The sequence below is a fragment of the Pelmatolapia mariae genome, linkage group LG15, assembly GCF_036321145.2.
Source record: "Pelmatolapia mariae isolate MD_Pm_ZW linkage group LG15, Pm_UMD_F_2, whole genome shotgun sequence".
Classification (NCBI taxonomy): Eukaryota; Metazoa; Chordata; class Actinopteri; order Cichliformes; family Cichlidae; genus Pelmatolapia; species Pelmatolapia mariae.
Window position 1 is genome coordinate 28,419,904 of NC_086240.1, and position 22,787 is coordinate 28,442,690.

General features: G+C 41.3%; 1 protein-coding gene across 1 annotated transcript in view; it reads left to right on the plus strand.

Annotated features, from left to right (window-relative positions):
- LOC134642742 (tumor necrosis factor alpha-induced protein 2-like) overlaps positions 1-15,116 on the plus strand; it is a 47,998-nt gene extending 32,882 nt beyond the window's left edge. Inside the window, 6 exon segments of the mRNA XM_065471974.1 lie at positions 1,598-1,724; positions 1,969-2,121; positions 2,191-2,316; positions 3,666-3,790; positions 9,788-9,967; positions 15,005-15,116. Of these exon segments, the coding sequence (XP_065328046.1) occupies positions 1,598-1,724; positions 1,969-2,121; positions 2,191-2,316; positions 3,666-3,790; positions 9,788-9,967; positions 15,005-15,116 (823 nt within the window).
- Positions 15,117-22,787: the final 7,671 nt, after the last annotated feature.

Here is a 22,787-nt window from a genome sequence, read left to right on the forward strand (position 1 = left end):
GGTACAGAGTATGTTTGGAGAGTGTGATTGTGTGTACAGTGTCTATTTTTGTCTGTCTCCACGTTGGGTGAGTGCTGAGTATTTGCATATGTGTGCATGGGGGTGGGAATGGATGTTCGTATCTGTGTGTGCCTGTTTGTGTGTCTATATGTCAGGTCGGGTATTAGATGCCACCTCTCTAGGGACATCTCAGGCCCTCCAAGGTATGGAGGCCTATCTCCCCTCACCACTCTCCCTCAGACATCGGTGTGCTGGTGGTTCTTAGTGTCCAGGGCTGGGCGCTCAGGTATGCACCGGCTCACTCCCAGTGGCTGCTTGTCGGGGCCTGGCGCCTGTGGCTCGGTCGGGCCCCTTCGGGGGGGTGGGGTGCCCTCGGCCTCTGGGCCTGGGGCTCGGTCCACTCTGGTACAGCTGGCTGCCGGCGGAGCTCGCGGGCACGTCACTGCAACCCCATCTGGCTCCTGTTCCGTGGCTGCTGGGTGACCCCTCAGCACGGTTGCCCCTCCGTTGGTCTTCGTTGGACTTTTCGCTCTGGGGGTCTCTGGATGTCTGGGGCCTGGATCACCTCCATACCTGCTTCATGCCCTGGGGGATGGGGCTATGGCTCCCCACACCTTCTAGCACATCATTACATGAAGAAACCTTTGGAATACAAGCGCGCTCGTGTTCACAGGTGGGCACACAGGTGTTCACAGACACAAATTACACCTTTTTTGGCTGCTACCTCAAAGCACACTTACGTGTGTCTTACGTGCTGCACAATAATATTTAGTATTTACTGTTGTATACACATAGATTATCTTGATGGTGTTGTTTATTATATTGCTTTCTTTTTTGCTTGTTTTCTCTTTTTTTTTCTCAACAGATGATCCAGGATATATATATATATATATTTTTTTGCCCCCCCCCCTCCTTTTTTTGTGCCCTTTATCGCTGTTCCTCTTCCCAGCTGTTTTTCTTTCCCTCCCTCCCTCTCTCCCTTTCTTTCTCCCTTTCCTTCCCTCCAGTCATGTCTGTCCTGTATGTAACAACTGAAAATAAAATAAAATAAATAAACAATAAAAACAAAGGTCAATCAAATGCACCAATATGGCAAGGCCGGGATAGTCCACTTGGTATAGTAAATCCGTTGGACATCTTTCTTGGCCTTCAGACAATAATTCTGATGGCAAAAGAACCAAACAGGACAGGCGGCCCCAAAAAAAAGAAAAGAAAAGAAAAAAATCACATGACCTGGATCACATGACCTGCAGATCTGACTGACAGCACTGATAGAGAGAGTTAACCATTTTGTCTTCCTACAGCAGAGACTTGCTTATATTTAATGTTAGAGTCATCCATTGCTTTTATTTCAGATACAGAAAATAAAGAATTATATTTCATATCTGTCCACAGGAGACTGCCTCACATTTAAACTGTAGAGGACTCGCAGAGGAAACAAAAATAAAAATTTTATCATGATGTTACAGCCTGACTTCTTCCTACTGTTCATCTTTGTTGGTCTATTTTTAACATTGAATCGTTTTATTGTTGATGTTTTGGTGAGCTGTGTGATCATGAGCTCTGCTGCTGACTGGTTCTCTCTACTCGTCTTCAGGGGTTACATCACAGCTAAAACAGGAAATCTGTCTCAGGAGCAGAAGCATGGCTGTCTGAATGCGTTGTCTGCCCTGAGGGATTGTGGGTACAGGTATCTCACCTGTCCTCTTCACGTTGAACTGAAGGTACGAATACTGTACTGCAGTAATAATATTCAGAAACCTGCACATTAACAGAAGTCCTTAAATCAAATCCACCTGGAAATCCTGTCACCGAGGTTTTCAAAGTATTATCGTGAAACGTTGCATTATTCACCTGAAGCTTGTTCTGATAAACGTCTTTATGTCACTAAGAGCAGTGCTCACGTCTCACGGTTTGAAGATCTGACAGTTTCATGTTTACTGCGTTTATTTCTGTAAATGACAGAAGGTGTGTTGGAGTCAGCTGTGGACGCCACGATGGCTGAATGGCTCACTTCCTCTCGTCGACTTGCTCCTGGACTCTCTGAGCCAACAGCTGGTCGACCTGACTGACCTGAAACCAGTCTGCAGAGAGGTGAAATGCCTTCATACCTGTGCATCTGTCTGCACACCTGTCTGTCTGTCTGACCCCACTGTGTGTCTGCAATTGCTCCTTTGCGACCTGCATCAGGATGTGGTCCTTAAGTATGTGAAGAGGATGATGAAGACCAAGATGAAGAGCAAGGAGCAGCAGACTGCCGGAGCTCAACGGATGATTGAAGACACCAAAAAGATCAACAGCTTCTTCTCAGAGGAGGTGAGACAGGTGCACCCTCACATAGGTGTGTGCTCACCACCAGAGCTGTCTCAGTTAGTTCACTCTTCAGTTAGTAATACTGTGATAGTACTGCAGTACTGTTAATGCGTTAAGGCGTCTGGAAAGGATCTCAAAACTGGATTATAGATGGCATACAGTTGGTGTCATAAGCCTCGGCCTCTGTTCAAAGATGGTCATTCACTCTGGACATAGATGGCTTCTTTCACTCCTTTGTCAAACCATCTGTCCCCTTGAGACCACGCCCACTCACATCCTGGGCCATTTGACCTCAGTAAGTCACGTGATAGGGTGGGGCAAGGTCTCACAAAGTGTTCACCCGAAACCTTGGCTGATTGTGACCCACACCTGTTTTCACGCCTTGGCTCGTGTGATTAGGCAGAGGATCAATAAGGGGGTCCATGACCCTTTTAGGGACACTCCGATGGGGCTTGAAAATCTGGGACTCCACCGTTTGCTCTTAGAACTGAAGAAGTTTCTTGGATGAAATGTCTTTAAGAAACTTAAAGAAGTCCAGATGCTTTTTTTTTTCAAGCTCCTTAGGCCAAGGAGTAAAATTATTAACATGATAATCAACCTCTGTTGGAGTAGCGTTCAGGTAGGTGTTCTGTGCTGGTAGAGAAGATGATAACAGTGGGGTGCATTATATTCTTAAACTTAGTTACAGCACTTTCAGAAAGACTACTGTGATGAAATCGACTCCCCACTGCTGTGTCAATTATTGTAAATTTAAATGTTATCAGGAAATGATCAGACAAGAGAAGGTTTTCAGGAAACACTGTTAAATGTTCAGTTTCTATGCCATATGTTAAAACAACATCTAGAGGGTGATTAAAGTGACGGGTGGGTCTTCTTTTTTTTTTTTACATTTAATAACAGATTTAATGCAGTGTTGAGGCTGTCATTTTTAGCATCTACATAGATGTTAAAATAATCCACAATAATTATTTTATCTGAGCTGAGCACTAAATCAGACAAAAAGTCTGAGAATTTTGGAGGGGTTAATAAATTTGGCCAGATTTCTAGAAATGAAATCTGCTCCACCTGAAGTGGGATGGATGCTGTCCCCAAAAAGTTTCCCAGTTATCTATAAAGGCCACATCGTTTTTTGGACAGCTCTCCTGTGAACATCACTGGATCAGAATAATTCATTTATTTGCAGAACAGATAAAGTAGGAGGATACATTGATGTAACAAGGACAAACAAAAAGGAAGCCACTGGATTGTTGAGTAAGGACAATGAGAGATGATGTGCATACTGTGACATTTAGAGTCAAGGCAGTTTTTTCTTGCAGTACTGGGAGAACTGACAGTGTATTGTTTTACCTCAGGGCTGCAGCAAGGCCTCATGGCTCTACGAGATAGTATGCAAACTTGCAGAGGTCCTCCGTCTGCAGGATCCTGCCAGCATTCAGCTGGGACTCGTCGCTCTGGCCCGGAACTTCCCCGACCTCAGGTACAACACAATTCATCAAAATACACATTAAAGTATCTCACAAAGCACTTCAGACTACTTTAAAGTATCTCAAAGTATGTCAGAAAATACTTTAAAGTACTTTGTAATTTGAAAGTACTTTGACATCATTAACAGGCAGATTCTTCCTGTTAGCAAACGGTGAAATGATAACAAACGCTGGTTTGTTGTAGTGATGATAGACTCAGAGATGTTGAGCTGAACGTGATGTTTGACTGGTTCATTGTGTTGTGTCTGTCACTACTCATTCAGACTGTCACCCATCTAATCAGGCGGCTGCTGGTGATGTCACCTGGTTAACATTCGGGTCATGTTGTTTCATGTTCTTTCCTGATGAATGAAGCTGAGTGGAAGAAAACAACTGAGCAAGCAGCCAAAGCTTTCTTCACTCATTTGTCCAAACACAGAGATTATAAAAACCACGTCCGCCGACATGTTTAATAAAATAACGAGGAGCAGCGAGCATGAGATGAGGATTAGAACCATCAATAGAGCTTTCAATGCAGGGTTCAGTTTCCCTGCTTATATCTTTGATGCGGTGGGAGGTCCTGCTGGGTCCCCTTCATGCTCACAGCTTATGTAAGGCCTCAGCCTGCAGACCTTCCTCTGAGTCTGCACACATCACGCTGGCCGAGTTTCCCCTGATCCATCACACCGACTCCCCTCCCCGTCCTTTGTGATCCCCACATGTTGTATTCAGGGCAGAGCAGCAGTAATTTGTGCATGAAATCTCTTTTGTCTGGTTTACATCAGGAATATTTCAGAGTTATTTAGTAAACATCAGATGAAACGTTCATCTCTGTATCAGGACTTTATCTGTCATCCACTGTGATCACTTTCTGTTCTCTTTCATTTCTACAACACCGTGAAAATAAAACCTCAGTGACTGAAAACAACAGACAGGAAATAAAAGACAGATTTTAATGAAAGCTGGAGCTCTGCCTTCTTGCCCTGTTAGTACAGTAACCTCACAGCAGCCATGTTATTGGTCAGGTGATGATGAGAAGGCTCCAACAGCACAAACACGGTCCAGAGGAGAGCGTAAAAACCTGTCAGTCTTCAATGATGATAAAAGGTCAAAGGTTACAGTGCTACAGCGTTACAGTGAGTGACCACGAGGGGGTCAGAGGTGAGGCTTAGTGTCCGATTATGTTTTCTAACTTTGCTTAATTTTTAATGAAGCTTTGTTGACTTCACCTTCAGCTCACTGATACCTGACACCTAACAGACAGGCGTACCTGTGCTCACCTGTGCTGCCTCCCCGCAGTCGTGCTGTGCATTAGGAGTGTTACTCAAACTCTGACTCTCTGACTTTGACCCTCTGTGGGAGAATCACCTGGTTCCCATGGCAGATGGTGGGTGCGACTAGGTGGGGTTCATGTATCACAGGTGTGTAACACGAGTGGAAAAATACTGACTGCCTGACTAGGTTTTCTCTGCTTTATTCCTCTGAACTGTATTTAGGCTTAAAGTTTGCATTATTGGGGGCGTGGCACATGACTGACAGGTGGATGGCAACAGAGGTGGCTGTAGCTGCTAGTTGTCTGCTAGCTTCACCTGAACTGGACCTCTGGACCATGTTTGTGCTGTTGGAGCCTTTTGTCATTTTTAATAACATCATGTGACCAATAATCAATCAATCAATCAATCTTTATTTATAAAGCACTTTTCATACAAAAAAAACTGTAGCACAAAGTGCTTTACATGGTTAAAAGCAGCCCACCCCGCCCCACCCCACCCTCCCACTCATTCCCCACACTCTCATTAACAGAAACGGTCATGGATACACACATCCCCCCCCCCCCCCACACACACACACACACACACACACACACACACACACTTAAAGAGTAAAATTGGGCTGGGTACGCATTAGCCAAGTGAGGAAACACTATCACAGGGAGCTGTCTGCACCGGGAGCTGGTCACAGACCGCAGCCTCCAGGCTGGGCACACAGCAGGAGGGAGGCAAAGAAGCCCCCCAACCAGGCTGAGAGGATCCACAGAGCCCTAGCAGCCACGGTCGATCACAGCCCCGGTGCAGAGAGCCCCCTCCGAGGAAACACTGGAGATATGACCTAATAAGAATATAAACAGGATAAAAAGATAAAATAAATAAGAGTGGGATACAATATAAATATAAGTATAAACAGAGTAAGAAGATAAAAAATGAATAAGAATACAATCAATAAATATTAGGTAAAACTAAATTAATAATATAAATAGAATAACAGGATAGAATAAATAAGCATAAAATAAATAAACGTTAGTTAAAAGCTAAATTAAAAAGGTGGGTCTTGAGCCTGTTTTTAAAAACGTGAATGTTCTCTGCGGCCCTGAGCTCCTCCGGCAGGCTGTTCCATAGTCGAGGACCATACCACTGAAAAGCTGCCTCTCCGTGAGTATGTGTCCTGACTTTAGGGACAATCAAAAGGCCAGTACCAGAGGACCTCAGGGTCCGCGAGGGTTCATATGGTAAAAGCAGATCTGAAAGATAAGAAGGCCCAAGACCATTAAGACATTTAAAAACCAATAAAAGAACTTTAAAATCGATCCTGAAACACACGGGGAGCCAGTGCAGTGATTGTAAAACCGGTGTAATGTGGGCCCGCCCTCTGGCCTTCGTCAGCACACGAGCTGCAGAGTTTTGCAAAAGTTGCAAAGGTGAAATATTCTTTTTGGGGAGACCAGAGAGCAGGGCATTACAATAATCAATGCGACTGGTAATAAAAGCATGCATCAGCATCTCCGTGTTGGCCCGAGAGAGAATAGGGCGGACTCTGGCTATATTTTTTAGATGATAAAATCCAATTTTGGTTACATGTTTAATATGTGGGATAAAACCAAGCTCAGAGTCAAGAATAACACCCAGGTTTTTCACTTGTAGTGAAGGGCATAGTGAAAATGCCTGTAATTTAGACAAGAGTTTCTCTCTCTGAGCCTCAGGACCGATGATTAAAACTTCAGTTTTGTCCTGGTTAAGCTGTAAAAAGTTTTCTGCCATCCAAGAATACGGCTGCTGTGAGGTTACTGTGCTAACAGACTGTCCAGGAAGGCTGAGGTCCAGGTTTTGCGTTTTATTTGGATGTTACTGATTAGCAGGTATCTGTGTCTGTGATGTAAACAAGCTAACTAGCATTAGCTGATGCTCCACCAGGTTAACGCTCCACCCTCTTTTCCAAATACGATGACTTCCTGTAACACAAACCAACATGGCGGTTCTAGGCACACAGGTGTGCATAGGTGTTTAATTCAAGTGCCGCTGGAGTCAGCTGTTGATTTTGCAGATCAACTGTCATCAACTTGGTTCGCCCTGCTTAACGTTCGTTCCATAACTAACAAATCATTTACTCTAAACAGTCTCTTTATTAAAGAGTCTCTAGATTTTATGTATCTGACTGAGACATGGCAGCAAAATAAGGTTTACGTCCACTTGAATAAAATCTGCCCGCTGGCTGCTCCGTCATCGGAACTCCGCGTCTTTTGTGATGTGGTGGAGGCCTTGCTGCTGTTTACCAGGACAGATTCATGTGCAGGCTGATGACCTTGGACTCCTTTTCTTCATTTGAGTCACAGATGATGAAGGTTTGTTCTCTGAAAAACCTTTATTGTATTTTAATCTATCGACCTCCTGGACCTGCTGGGGTCTTTCTAACGGAATTTAACGACCTTCTGACATCCATCATTAAATTGGAGAAGGTTGTAATAGTGGGAGATTAAAACCTTCATATTGATGAAGCATCCTGTAACGCTGCTGCTGAGCTCATCGCTGTGACAGTGTCTTTTAGCTTTAGGCAGCATGTTTCTGGCCCCACACATAGAAAGGGCCACACACTGGATCTTGTTTTCTCTCTGGGTTTAAATATACATGATGTATGTATGGAGGATGTGCATGTGAGTGACCATAGCTGCATATTTTTTAATTTGCCGTTTTACTTGGATCCTTCACCTCCTCAACTAATGATCCAAAGGTGGATTATAAACCAAGATGCTGCTGGAAGGTTCTCTGCTATGTTTGACCCTGGCATGGGTCAAACATGGCAGAAACATTTCTAAACTCAGACTACTGGTGTCAAAGGCAGAACTTGAGATGATTATTCATGCTTTTATTTCTTCTCATTTGGATTATTGTAATGGTCTTTTTACTTGTTTCAACAAATCAGCTTTTGCTTGCCTTCAGACTGTACAGAATGCTGCGGCAAGACTTTTAACTGGCACTAACAAGAGGTCACATATTATTCCAGTTTTGGCTTCTCTTCATTGGTTGACACTAAATTTTAGGTTTCATGATCCGAAGGGCCAACTCTGTTCTAGGATGCCCTCTGGACCCAGTGGAGGTTGTGAGTGACAGGAGAATGGTGGCTAAGCTGTCATCCCTGCTGGACAACATCTCCCACCCCATGCATGAGACTGTGACAGCACTGAGCAGCTCCTTCAGTGGGAGACTGCGGCACCCACGGTGTGGGACGGAGAGATTTCGCAGGTCTTTCCTCCCCACTGCTGTCAGACTCCACAACAAAGACTTTAACTGATCAAACACACACATCCACACATGTGCAATAACACAAATGTGCAATAATCTTTCTGGCACCGTTGTATTTTTCACTCTGTTGTATATAACATTTGTATTCTATTTTTATCCTATTGTATATTTTATTCTATTTTATTCTACTGTATATAGTATTCTATTTTTATTCTATTCTGTACAGTTGTGTACTGTATTTATTCTTATTTTATTTTATTCTAATTGTCCTTCATAACTTTTGCACTGTCCACTTCCTGCTGTGACAAAACAAATTTCCCACGTGTGGGACTAATAAAGGTCATCTTATCTTATCTTATCTTATCTTATCTTATCATTTTAAAATTTTAGTTTTAACATTTAGAGCTCAATACGGTGAAGCTCCCCAGTATATCTCTGACCTGTTGAAACCTCGTGCTTCTTCCTGAGCACTTAGATCTTCTGGTCAGAAGATACTATTGCTCCCATGTACTAGATTGAAAACATGTGGGGATCGGACACAGGCACCAAGGCTGTGGAATTCTCTTCCGTTGTCATTACGCTACATAGACTCCATTGACTCTTTTAAAAAGCAGCTGAAGACATTTTTCTACAAACAAGCTATTAATTACTTTTTTCCATTGTTTTATATTATTTTTGTATTTTTGTATTTTTATTATTTTATTTATATTTGCGGTTTTATTGTGAAGCACTGTGCTTTTTATCTATGAAAAGTGCTATGTAAATAAATTTTACTTTCTCACCTCTAGTTATCACGTTCATTATAGTTCGTTATTGTTTGTTATCATTCTAGTTATCGTGTTCGTTATATTTCATTATTATTTGTTACTGTTCTAGTTATCGTGTTTGTTATAGTTCGTTATCGTTCTAGTCATTGTGTTCATTATCTCTCGTTAGTGTTCGTTATCTTTGTTATCATTCTTTATCCTTCGAGTTATTGTGTTCGTTATCTTTGTTATCGTTCTTTATCGTTCGTTATCATTCGTTATCATTCGTTATCATTCATTTTCTTTCATTATCATTTGTTATCATTTGTCATTGTTCGTTATAGTTCTAGTTATCGTGTTTGTTATCATTGTAGTTATGTGTTCGTTATCTTTGTTATCATTGTTATCATTCTAGTTAATGCTTTCGTTATCGTTCATTATCATTCGCTATCTTTGTTATTGTTCATTATCGTTCATTTTCTTTCTTTCATTATCATTCTTTATCATTCGTCATCATTTGGTATTGTTCGGTATCACTTATTTTCTTTCATTGTTGTTCGTTATGATTTGTTATCATTCATTTTCTTTCATTATTGTTCGTTATCATTCGTTATCATTCATTGTTGTTCTAGTTATCGTGTTCGTTATCATTCGTTATCGCCTGTTATTGTGTCTGACTTGTGACTCTAACCCTAACGATGCCTCTCACAGCTGACTGCTGTAACCCTGTGTGTCTGTGTCTCTTTCTCAGCGGCGCGCATTTCTCTGCTTTCCTGTCTCTTAAAATTGGCCTCTCGGCTGCTGATGCTCGCTCTATCAGATGCAGTGTGGAGGAGAATCGCCACGGTGACGTCTCCACCAATTACAGTCCTCCATTCTTCTCCAAGGTCAAAGTCAAATGGACTGACAACAAGATGAATCAGATGGGACTGTAGGTATAACCGCATGATGTTAGTAGTTCAGGATGTGAGCAGTGTTTCCTGTATGCTATCCACCTTTTTCATCCTAATGCAAACAAGTATTTTATTGTGAAAGGTGCTGCTGGAGCCCATGATGAAGGACAGAGCAGCAAACACAACGCCTATGTCCAAATTCAGGGGCAGCATGTTTCGAAGGACCCGACCTAACCGGTCCATGTAGGGCGGGTCCTTTGAAAGCTCATCTCACACTTCTGTTTGACGTTCATTCAGCTGTGTGTAAACTATAACTGTAATCTCAGCCAAACCGATTTACGCGAGAACAAATAAAACACTGAAAAAAATAAACAATAACATTTTAAGTTATCTATTTGACTTATATATCATGTTTAACCTGAGTAGCAGAAGACCGCGGGGGTCTGAAACCGATGTGCTGGGAGTCCGGTGTTCTCTCCGGCTCTAGTGAGCCTTAACCTCCCAGTCAGCTATCGAGCTGGTGGGTAACAGACGTCTCCAAAAATATCGGAGCACTTTTGCAAATATGTGATGTCTTGATAAATCGAGCATATATTTGAAGTTTACACAGCTACATTCTCCCCTGAAAATATCTTAAAAATTTATTTTGTGACCCAGAAAGAGTAATATTAAAACTAAGTAGCTGCTGCCATTGTTAGAAACTGGATTTGGCTAGACTGCACTATGATTTCTGGGATAGGGTGGGCCACGAAGGATACACCCAACCCATCCTTCAAATCTGGGGAAAAGGAGGATGCATTTGTCGCCGCATTTGGAAGAGTCTTCGAATTTGGACAGCCTTCGTCGCGTCGCTGTGACGTAATTGCCTACAAATGCAGCCTTCGAAGCATGCTGCCCCTTAATTTGGTCACAAATTATCGTTAGAAATTCTCAAGAGCTGTGCAGCCGGGCTCTGCTTTCTTCTGATTGGCTGGTTTCTGGAAGCCTGCAGAGGAGAAGACAGAAATCTGTGAGCGGACTCTAATGTCCAACAGGTGTGCTCACCTGCCACTGAAAGAACGCCAGGAATGATTTCCTGAAGCATCGGCACTAAATGCGTCTGAGGAGGCATTTAGGCACACACAGACACAGGCAGAAATTCACAGACACACAAACACAGACACACACACACACACACACACACACAAAGTCGTTTTCATATCTTAGTGAGGACATCTAATTGACATAATGCTTCCCCTAGCTGCTTACTCTAACCATGAAAAGTGAATGCCTAAACCTAACCATAACCTAACTGTAACCCTGATACTAAAACCACAAACATGCCTTTAAAAACACAGGTATAGTGGCATGCCAGTTTCCTGTCTTCACAAAGATATGTGAACATGTACACACACACTGTCAGCTGACATCTTTGTGTCTCGTGCAGAAGCTGGGAATGTACCTCTGAGGAGGGCTGAAGAAATTCATAGTGCTCTTATTTCTTCATACCAGTGTGTGTCTGTGAGTGTGTCTCTGTTTGTGTCTCTGTGTGTCTGTCTGTGTGTGTGTGACAGCCGGCTGATGAACATGAGTTTTTGAAGCGTCTTCTCAGTAAAATAAGAGTCTTTCTGTGCAGCGTCTCCTCTGGGAGGAACTCCAGCTGGTGCTGTAACCTTCACCGAGCTTCCCCCTCTTCCTCCTCACGCGAGGTGGGAATTTTCCAGGGGAAAATGAAGAAGCAGGTGTGAGTGTTACTCACTGCTTCTCCCTGCTGGTGAAAGGGTGATCCCACAGAAGGCTCTGAGTCTAATAAAACCTGACCTCATATCAGAGAAAAGTTCTTCCCTCCAAAATAAAACGTTTCTTTGATGGCATGTACACCAGGCTGGTCCTAATGTTTTGTCTCCAGGTGTGTTTCTGACCTGCCCGGCTCTGAACACCTGCTCTCAGTGAAACAAGGTTTTTTACCTTCTGCTTTCTGATTGGGAAACATATTTTCTTCAGTGGTCACATGACACATGTAGGATCAGAAACATTCCAAAAATCACCCAATCAGAGGAAGAAATGCTCCTCTGCAGTCTGATGTCCTCTGGGCCTCGTCCACATGGCCTAGCTCCTCTTCCTCTGACCGGCTTCCAGCAGTGATGTTTGTCAGTGACGCTGATCAGAGGTTTGTTGCTTTAATCACCTGAGCGCAACAAGTTCGAGCTGATGTTTGACGAGCTCGAATATGAAGCTGCTAGAAATCAGTGCTGAAACTGGTCGATATCTTCATCTCCTTCATGTTCACCACCGCCTGCTCTGCACCACACTGCCAGGCACTAACTTCAGCTTGTTTGCAAGATGTTGATATACTGACTTATGACATACTGAGGATATTATTAACAGTAACAGAAATAAGTTAATAGTAATATATGAGAAATTAAAGTATTTCAGAGGAGACAGTACTGATGTATTCTGGTCTAAAGACTTCCTGTATTTGAGTATTTAATGATCCTTTTACCTGAAGTGTTCATGTGCTCCCTTCCTCTTAAACTTCCTCTATGACTTTATTTACGAAAACTACATTTCCTGCATCCATTTCAAAATAAAACCATTCTTATGTTTCAGAAATGCTTTGTTTCTCTTATTGTGAAACATTCTTTGGGACACAATTTTTGGGGTTTGGGAATCATAGAGCAGGAGAACATCTGTTTAGCTGGTAACGTTTACTGGTTTAAACACGAGACCAGAGAAATCTGCTGGGTCCGACCGGGAGAGAGGAGGATGAGACTCAGACAAAGATTTAGTCATTCAGTCCAGTATTTAATCATGTGATCAGCCACAGTGGACCACAACCACAATTTTCAAAAGTACACACATTCTGTACTTAAGTAGAAGTACAAAAACTTCTGTTTAATAATACTCCAGTAAAAGTGGAAGTACTGGATCTGAAATGTATTCAAAATAAGAAAGTAAAAGTATCTTCTTGGAGGACGTTTCTACCAGCTGATTTTATCCAAATCTAACTGAACTCTGTGCTATATTAATGTAATAAAATAATAATAGTAGATGGAAATACAAATGTTATTTCAGTCTAAATTTTAATTTTAATATTTTAATTTTAATAAATGAACTCAACTCGAATCTGTTAAGTAGAACATGAGCAGAGAAAAAGAAGGAAAATAAAAAATATTTGTATTTTCTGTTGCCTCCATTGTAGAAGGGTGACTTTACCTCTAAACAGTAAAATGTGCACAGTTGGATTCAGCAGGTGGGGGGAGGGGGTACGAAGAAATATTTATGTCTTACACAGCATACCAACTCTTTAGCTAACTTAATAACTTTAGCTACAGTGAATAGTTAGTCAAATTCTTTAGTGCAGCATTACTGGATCACCTCTGTTTGAGGTGATATAATATGATATATAACTATGACTGAAACAGCAAACTTTGTAAAAAAAAAAAAAAAAAACAACAACAACAACACTTCTCATTCTCTAAACGTTTGGCCACAGCTGTAGATTACACTATCAGTGCTTGTTCACTCTTGTAAGTAATTACATTTCTAAATTCTCTGTGCAGTTGGAAGTTAACAATATCTAATATGGGATGTAAGTCCCCAAAAAATGAATTCTGAAACTGAAATTGAATTGTAGAACTGAAACTGAATGGTGAAAAGTGAAAGTGAAATTATTCGGGAGCTACATTTTTAAATGATAAAATAGTTTCAAAGCAAATGAATTCATTTTCAAAATATAAAATTCAATTTCAATTTAGTGACGATCATTTTCAAACCAATACATTGAATTTCAAATTAGGCTAATTCAAATTCAGTTTTAAAAAAGCATTTATTCAAGTTACAATTCAGATTCAATCTGAGCAATTCAAATTCGAATTTAACTTATTCAAATTCAGTTTCTGATGGCACAAAGTTCTGCCCATATCTTTCTTTTCTCTCCCTGTGAAATACAGCAGCTGCAACACGCTGTGAGACAAACTGCACACAGTTTGTGTGTTTGCTGATGTTTGGTGAGCTGATAGAAACGCTGCATTTCAAATTACCTGACACTTAAAAAACATTACACACAGTCTCAGTTACATGTGGTTGAGCTTCAGCGTTGGTTACAGACTCCTCTACAGTGACTCTGTTGTTCTCACAGGACTTTTAAACTGGAGACAGATGACAAGAACAAGACAAAAAGTAACCAACACTCCATTTCCACGTCAGGACCTAAAGCAGGATCAAAGTTCTCTTGGGCCTCTGTGCAATTCAGTTTTATTTATACAGCACCAAATCACAACAACAGTCACCTAAAGGTGCTTTATATTGTAAATTAAAAACCCTCCAATAATACAGAGAAAACCCAACAATCAAACGACCCCATATGAACAAGCACTTTGGTGAGAGTGGGAAAGAAAAACGTCCTTTTAACAGGAAGAAGAAACCAACCGATTGAGGGGAGGACGACAGGAGAAAGACATTCTGTGGAAGAGAGCCAGAGATTAATAACAAGTATGACCTAACCATGTGTGCCCAACCTCTGACTTTATCCCAGCTGTGACAGGCTCCATGTTGTTAAGAGAAATGGATCTGTGGGGCAACAGTCATGTCAAAGGGTTAGGGAAGTATGTCTGGAAGTAGTCAGGGTGTGGCACTGAGACTGAACTCAGCTTTTCACAATATGTGGTTAATTCATGATTTACCAGCTCTGCATGTGAGGACCAAGGAGAGCTGTCTCCCTCTCTCTGCTGTCCAAACGTAGCCTAACGTAGCTCAGTGTTTCATCTCTGCCCAGAATCTGCATTTCCTTCTGTTCCTCATCGCCATCTCCCTCGTCCCTCTGTGCGTTCGTCTTTTTAGTGTTTTCCTAGTTTTGGTGATCATCCTGTGAATGCAGGATTAAAGCTATTTGCGAGTTTAGTTCTGCCTGAGAGTCCTGGATTTGGGTCCCATCCTAGCTTGCTTCACGCAGCGTTTTATGACAATATATGAAAATTAGTAAGTTAAAAAGAAACAGAACTTTTTCATGATATTGAGATTTATTGAGATTATCTAGTGTATGTGAGTTCTATTTGTACTCTTTGCATGATAACTGTGAGGTCTTTGTACTGCAGACTGAACCTGGGCCAGGAGACTAAGAATCAGGCCAAAAGCTTCTCAGCTGAAGGACACAGAGAGGACACTTTCCATCAGGACAAATCAGGATCAAAGTTCACAGTCACATGACAGTTATTCAGAGCTCTGACTTGGATCACAAAGACCTCGAGATGATCTACCTGCCACATACCAAACCAGAGTTAGTGGGATGTTGTTACAGAGCACCAAGCAGGAAAATACATTATTTTAAGAAAAAAACAGAAATGGTATTAAATGAAGACAAAGACATTTTCCTCCTGGGAGACTGTACCGTTGACTGAATCAAAGAAAAAAAGGACAGGACGAATTTTGTCTCTGATTTTTTGTTTTTGTGGTCTGACCCAGATCAGAGAGGAAAATAAAGATGTGACAATCCACATCAATGTGCATCGATCAGATCTAAACAAATAATCCAGAGCTCTGCTCCAAAACAAGCCCGGTCAATCAGTCAGCTTGATCACAAGCTCATCACTGCCACTGTACGAAGAAGAGACCTCAGAGGCAGGAACACACAAACAGATCCCCGATGTGAATGCTTCCTGTTCATCCTGAAGCACCTCCGGCAAAGTTTCTTATTAAAAAGAAGATCATGGAAAACAAACACTGTTCTCTGGAGCTTAGGACAGTTGAGAAGGAACAGATTTAGAGGCTGCTGTTCCTCCGACTGTCTGTGAGACATCGAACAGATGAAGGTGATGTTTTGCAGGTACAAACCGCAGCTTCGTTCATCTCTGCTCGCATATGTCACATCCTGAACATTTAAGTCCAATCTGGGAGTACTTTAATAAGAATGAGCAGTTCACTCATCATCACAGTCTTGGTGAAATGATCAATCAGTGATGAGAGATGAATCACAAAATAACCTCAACAAGGATCAGATCCAAGACGCAGGAAATACAAGAGTACCTCAGACCCACGCTGAAGAGCTACAAATGCAGTTTCCTGTTTTTGTAAAAAATTCATCAAGGCTTCTTTTTATTTTTATTATTATTATTATTATTATTATTATTATTATTATTATTGTACGAAGAGAGGATGCCCCCTGTTTATGACCCCTGTCAAATGATTTATGACAGTGGAATTAATAAAAGTTTATGAATGTCATAAAATCATGATATTCATAACTCTGTAATAATCAATAATCATATCCCCCCAAAATTATGATAATGAAAACACAGCAATGGAACAGCGTGATGAATATGATGTTTGAGATAGAAATGAAAACCATGGAATAATAATTCAGAACGGGTTGCAGCTGTCATTTAAAAAAAAAGAGGTCTACTTTTTAGACCAAGAACACTCCACCTCAGCGTGAGACGGTCGTATCAGAGCGAGGATCCCCAAGAAAAGTAAAAATACGTGTTCACACAGCAGCAATGATGTTAGCTCTCAGACAATCTATCTGAGTTTTGGAAGTAAAGGTGTGTAACACTTTTCTGAGTATATTACGCTTTTAAAAGGTGACACATGTAATATGATAATCAAAGAACATGATTTTTATGAAACTTTATTCTTATCCTTTGAAACTATGTCAAATTTCCATGTTATGCTTTTTTTAAAAATCAGTTTTTCTTTCACTGTGTTATTTTGTATAGAAACTCTGTGTGTATAATCATGTTTCTTTGATACATAAAATATTTAATCTTGTATTTGTGTACTTTGTGGTTATTGAATATAAATTCGTCACGTCTTCCTGATAAACAGATGGCTGAAACAAAAGCCACCAACGTTTAAATAAGAAAACACCAAGAGTCTGCATGCAAAACAAGAAAACCCAACAGCGTTGATATTTGTTCTTTCACAGGTGGATTTCTAAAGCCAACTTCAGTGCTGCTGTGTACACTCTCAGATGGAAACACCAATGAATCTACAGATTCACAGATTTCATTAGACCATCTGTAAAGTCTTCAGTTTTTGTTGTTTTTTTGTTTTACATAAAAAATGTCAACATTTTATATTTTCCAATGAAAGCACAGTGCAGGAACTCCAGCAACACTTAAGGGAAGATGAACAACTTTAATAATTGACCAACGCGTTTCGGCTTGTGGCCTTCATCAGGGTCATCACATTCGGCCACAAGCCGAAACGCGTTGGTCAATTATTAAAGTTGTTCATTTTCCCTTAAGTCAGTGGTCCCCCCCCCCCCCCCCCCCCCCCCAAACACATCCTCCAACCACACACACCCATATTTTGCTCCATTGCGGTTTATTTCACACCTCAAACATTTAGTAAACAATTAAGCAAATACAAGTAATCTGCAATAAATTACAGGTTGTAAGAAAATAAACTACTAACTCTTTTACGCTACGTCCACACCTACACGGGTATTTTTGAAAACGCACCTGTTTCGTTCACACGTAAACGGCGTTTCGAATCACCGAAAACTGAGATTTTTTAAAACTCCTTTTTTGTGTTTACGTGTGGACGAGGAATACAGAGTTCGTCATGCAACATCAAAGGTATGTGCCTTTTTTCAGGTCATGCTGTGCGCACGTTATTGTTTACATGAGATGAATTGCAGAATGGCAGATAGAGACAAAATACTGTTAATCTGACTATCTTCAGGTTTTACACGCTTTTACATACACACACAGTTACTGTCCCTCCATTTAGAAAGGCAGAGGCGTAATTATTTTACGTGTAGTTGTTTTTTTCCTGTGTAATAATATTCAACATTGCTATCAATACATTTTTTAAAAAATGCCTGTCTGTGCAAAATGGGTTTAAAAACATAAACAACTGTAGGATACTGTTTGTCCGTGATTTAGACAGGGGGAACAAATCGTGGCAAGATCAGCCTGATATTATTTGTATCCCACTGTAACTTTACTGTATAAAGAACTAACATCTCCAAAATGTCAGCAGTAGTTTGTCATTATAACAAGTGTTTGGGAACTAAAAATCAAGAATGTGGGATACTGTTTGTCCCCGATTTGAACAGCCCAGCGCGTGCTCCCGACGAAGGGAAAACCAATTCTGCAGGGGAGACCTACCCTGGCACTTGTGCAGGTGAAACCAAAGGGAAGATATGCTTCACCATATTTTCTAGTCTCTGACTTAGAATGAAGTTGGTTTGGAAACATATTCAGCGATGCTTCATCTCCTGCTTTGCGTTTCTGTGGGCGCCCCATGCTAGCAGTCAGTAGCGGTTTTTGATACGGGCGAGACGGGCGGTCGCCCGGGGCGGCATAGTGGTGGGGGGCGGCATCATGGGCATCGACAAAAAAAAAAATTGCTCGTACTCATGCTGCCCTGACATCATGCCAGCGCATATTGGGAATGGCATAGGCACCGAGCGGTTTTCTATCGCCCATTTGCTGGGAGTAAGGGCGCCCTCCGTTTGCAAGGTGCGCCTGCTGCTTGCGGCACAGGGAGGAGAGGGCGGGGCAGCGGGGGATTCTCTGGCTGGCTGGAGCGGCATCTAATAATCAACTCGCAAAATAAAACAAAATAAAAACAAACCAGCAAACACGAAAACACCAGACATCATGATACAGACTTATAATTTGCACCGATGTTTTTTCGAAATTCTATACGCGAAAAGTGAGCGCGAGAGCCCTCGGTGCGCCTGCTTGCTGCCCACCGAGAGACGAGACGACGACAGTGCAAGTGAACAAACAATATATATAAGAAGAGTAAGAAAATAAATATACACTTTAGGACCAGGGGTAAAGGGCTCAATAACAATTTAAAATTTATAATTTACAGTTTGATGATTTAAAGTCTCACACACAACCCGTCGAAAGGGGAGGGGGCCCGGCTGCTTCCAAATAGAGTACATTTCATTCATAATGTTGTAAATCCAAGTCCATTATCTATTCATGATTTGAATCCTGGGTTGTGTGAAATCCCAGAAATAAACCCTCGACAAAGTGAATCTGTGAACTAAGGTGTAGGTCTATTAGGTTATGTTGTGGTGATCCTCGAGTTGGGGGATGGGTGCTCATACTGGAGTGCAAAATTAAAACCAATGGAAGATGGACAAGAAAAGCTCAAAGCCATCAGGAGCTCAGTTTAGAAAAAATAGAAAAGAAGAGGAGGAGAAACGAGCAAAAGATACAGGTAAGCAGATGTGTCACTGGATAATGGCAGGTCATGTATCCTGAAAAGATCAGAATCAGAATACTTTATTAATCCCTAAGGAAATTATGTGGGTTACAGTTGCTCCAAGAAGAAATGGTAAAAATAGTAACAGTAACAGACTAAACTCCAAACAATACATTATGTTACAGATTTTAATATTAATTAGTCATTGTCAATTGTTGATTTGTCCTGTTGTCATTGTATGACGAATTATGATGGCTGTTTGGTAGCTGTTTGCATACTATGCATACTCTCTCTCTCTCTTCATATGTGTGTGTGTGTGTGTGTTTCTCTGGTGAAATTCAGTATGGTTCCGACAACAGTTTTATGTTAATGTACAATCCTCAATATGTTTTGTGTGTGTGTGTGTTTGTTTGTGTGTGTGTGTGTGTGTGGGGGGGGGGGGGGGGGGGGGGGAGGCAGAGGGAGTGTTCGCCCAGGGCGCCAAACAGGCTAGGACCGCCACTGCTAGCAGTGTCCAAGCGTTTTTGTTTTGTTTTTTTCCCCTTTTCATACCGCGCCCCCCCACAATGGCTCTGCGCCCCCCCTAGGGGGCGGGCCCCACACTTTGGAAAGGTCTGCCTTAAGTGTTGCTGGAGTTCCTGCATTGTGAATTCTTTCATCCTCTCCACGCACCTTGGAAGTAGGTGAAGTTGTGCCAGAAATTTTTGCAATGAAAGCACAGTGACATGGGAAGATATTTTTCTTTAGTGATGTTACTGCCACAATCTCAAATACTTCTGGGATTTTATGGTCAAACTATTTGATTTTGTGGCCTTTCTCTGATGATGCAAATGTCAGGACCAATCATTCAGGTTTAACAACACAGGAGAAAACAGTTGATGTAACTGTCCCTGAGACAGTTAAATAAAGGTGTTTATTTTATATGTTTCTGTGATAAATTCATGTTTAATTTAGTTGGAAAGGGTTAAACATGTCTTAGATAAGATAATAAAAAGGATAACATTAATTAAAAACTTAAAATACTAAAATACGTGATTACAAAATAAGCACTTTGTTAAAGCTGTAAAGTTTGTTTGAGGTAGAGTTTGTAATTGTCACGTGACCAGAGTTTAGCTGAGAGCACAACCATGGCATTGTAGGTCAGAACTAACATGGGTACAGAGCTACAGATGCACAGATGCAACGAGGTGCTGAAAGCGTTGCTGCTGAGTGTAGTTCACACCTGCTTGCACATACTGATGTCGCAGAGTTTTGCTCAAATGGTCTGATCACATCATTACAAACGTGTGTGTTCAGTTGTGAGTTGCTGTGTGTGAAAGGTGACAGCTGTGTTGGAGTTGTGTTCACATTTTTCCAGTGCAAGTGTGAAATGTATTTAGTGACTGAGTTTCAATTCAATTTTATTTATATGGCGCCAAATCACAACAACAGTCGCCTCAAGGCGCTTTATATTGTACAGTAGATCGTACAATAATAGATAAAGAGAAAAACCCAACAATCATATGACCCCCGATGAGCAAGCACTTTGGCGACAGTGGGAAGGAAAAACTCCCTTTTAACAGGAAGAAACCTCCGGCAGAACCAGGCTCAGGAAGCCTGGCCATCTGCTGTGACCGGTTGGGGTGAGAGAAGGAAAACAGGACAAAGACATGCTGTGGAAGAGAGCCAGAGATTAATAACAGGTATGATTCAATGCAGAGAGGTCTACTAACACACAGTGAGTGAGAAAGGTGACTGGAAAGGAAAAACTCAATGCATCATGGGAATCCCCTGGCAGCCTACACCTATTGCAGCATAACTAAGGGAGGATTCAGGGTCACCTGGTCCAGCCCTAACTATATGCTTTAGCAAAAAGGAAAGTTTTAAGCCTAATCTTAAAAGTAGAGATAGTGTTTGTCTCCCGAATCCAAACAGGAAGCTGAAGAGGGGCCTGAAAACCGAAGGCTATGCCTCCCATTCTAATTTTAAATACTCTAGAAACAACAAGGAGGCCTGCAGTGTGAGAGTGAAGTGCTCTAATAGGGTGATATGGTACTACGAGGTCATTAAGGTAAGATGGGGCCTGATTATTTAAGACCTTGTATGTGAGGAGCAGGATTTTGAATTCAATTTTGGATTTAACAGGAAGCCAATGAAGGGAAGCCAATACAGGAGAAATATGCTCTCTCTTTCTAGTCCCTGTCAGTACTCTTGCTGCAGCATTTTGGATTAACTGAGGGCTTTTCAGGGAGTTTTTAGGACACCCTGATAATAATGAATGACAGTAGTCCAGCCTGGAAGTAATAAATGCATGAACTAGTTTTTCAGCATCACTCTGAGACAGGATATTTCTAATTTTAGAGATGTTGCGCAAATGGAAGAAATCAGTCTTACATATTTGTTTAATATGTGCATTGAAGGACAAGTCTTGGTCAAAAATGACTCCAAGGTTCCTCACAGTGTTGTTGGAGGCCAGCGTAATGACATCCAGAGTAAGAATTTGGTTAGATACCATATTTCTAAGATTTTCAGGGCCGAGTAAAATAACCTCAGTTTTATCTGAATTAAGAAGCAGAAAGTTAGCGGCCATTCAGGTCTTTATGTCTTTAAGACATTCCTGCAGTTTAACTAATTGGTGTGTGTTATCTGGCTGGACAGATAGAGTTGGGTGTCATCTGCATAGCAGTGAAAATGTATACTATGTCTTCTAATGATACTGCCTAAGGGAAGCATGTATAATGTAAACAGAATTGGTCCTAGCACTGAACCCTGTGGAACACCATAATTGACCTCCATTTACATGCACAAATTGGAATCTATTAGATAGATATGATACAAACCACTGTAGCGCAGTACCTGTAATACCTACAGCGTGCTCTAATCGCGCTAATAGAATTTTATGGTCAACAGTACCGAACGCTGCACTACGGTCTAGCAGGACAAGCACAGAGATGAGTCCACTGTCAGAGGCCATAAGATCATTTGTAACCTTCACTAAAGCTGTTTCTGTGCTGTGATGATGAAACCTGACTGAAACTCTTCAAATAAGCCATTCCTCTGCAGATGATCTGTTAGCTGTTTGACAACTACTCTTTCAAGAATTTTTGATATGAAAGGAAGGTTGGAGATTGGCCTATAATTAGCTAAGACAGCTGGGTCTAGAGATTGCTTTTTAAGTAAAGGTTTAACCTCTGCCAGCTTGAAGGCCTGTGGTACATAGCCGATTATTAGAGATAGGTTGATCATATTTAAGATTGGTGCATTAATTAATGGCAGGACTTCTTTGAGCAGTTTTGTAGGAATGGGGTCTTAAAGACCCGTTGATGGTTTGGAGGAAGTAATTACTGAAGTTAACTCAGAAAGATCAATTGGAGAAAAAAAGTCTAAATGAATATCAATGGTACTGAAAGTAGCTGTAAATAATGTTACATCTGTGGGATGATTATTGGTAATTTTTTCTCTAATGATTAAAATTTTATTTGTGAAGAAGTTCATGAATTTATTACTAGTTAATGTTAAAGGGATGGTTCGCTCAACAGTACTCTGGTTTTTTTCAGCCTGGCTACAGTGCTGAAGAGAAACCTAGGGTTGTTCTTATTTTCTTCAATCAGTGATGAATAGTAAGATGTTCTAGCTTTGCGGAGGGCTTTCTTATAAAGCAACAAACTATTTCTCCAGGCTAAATGATGATCTTCTAAATTTGTGACACGCCATTTCCTCTCCAGCTTACCAGTT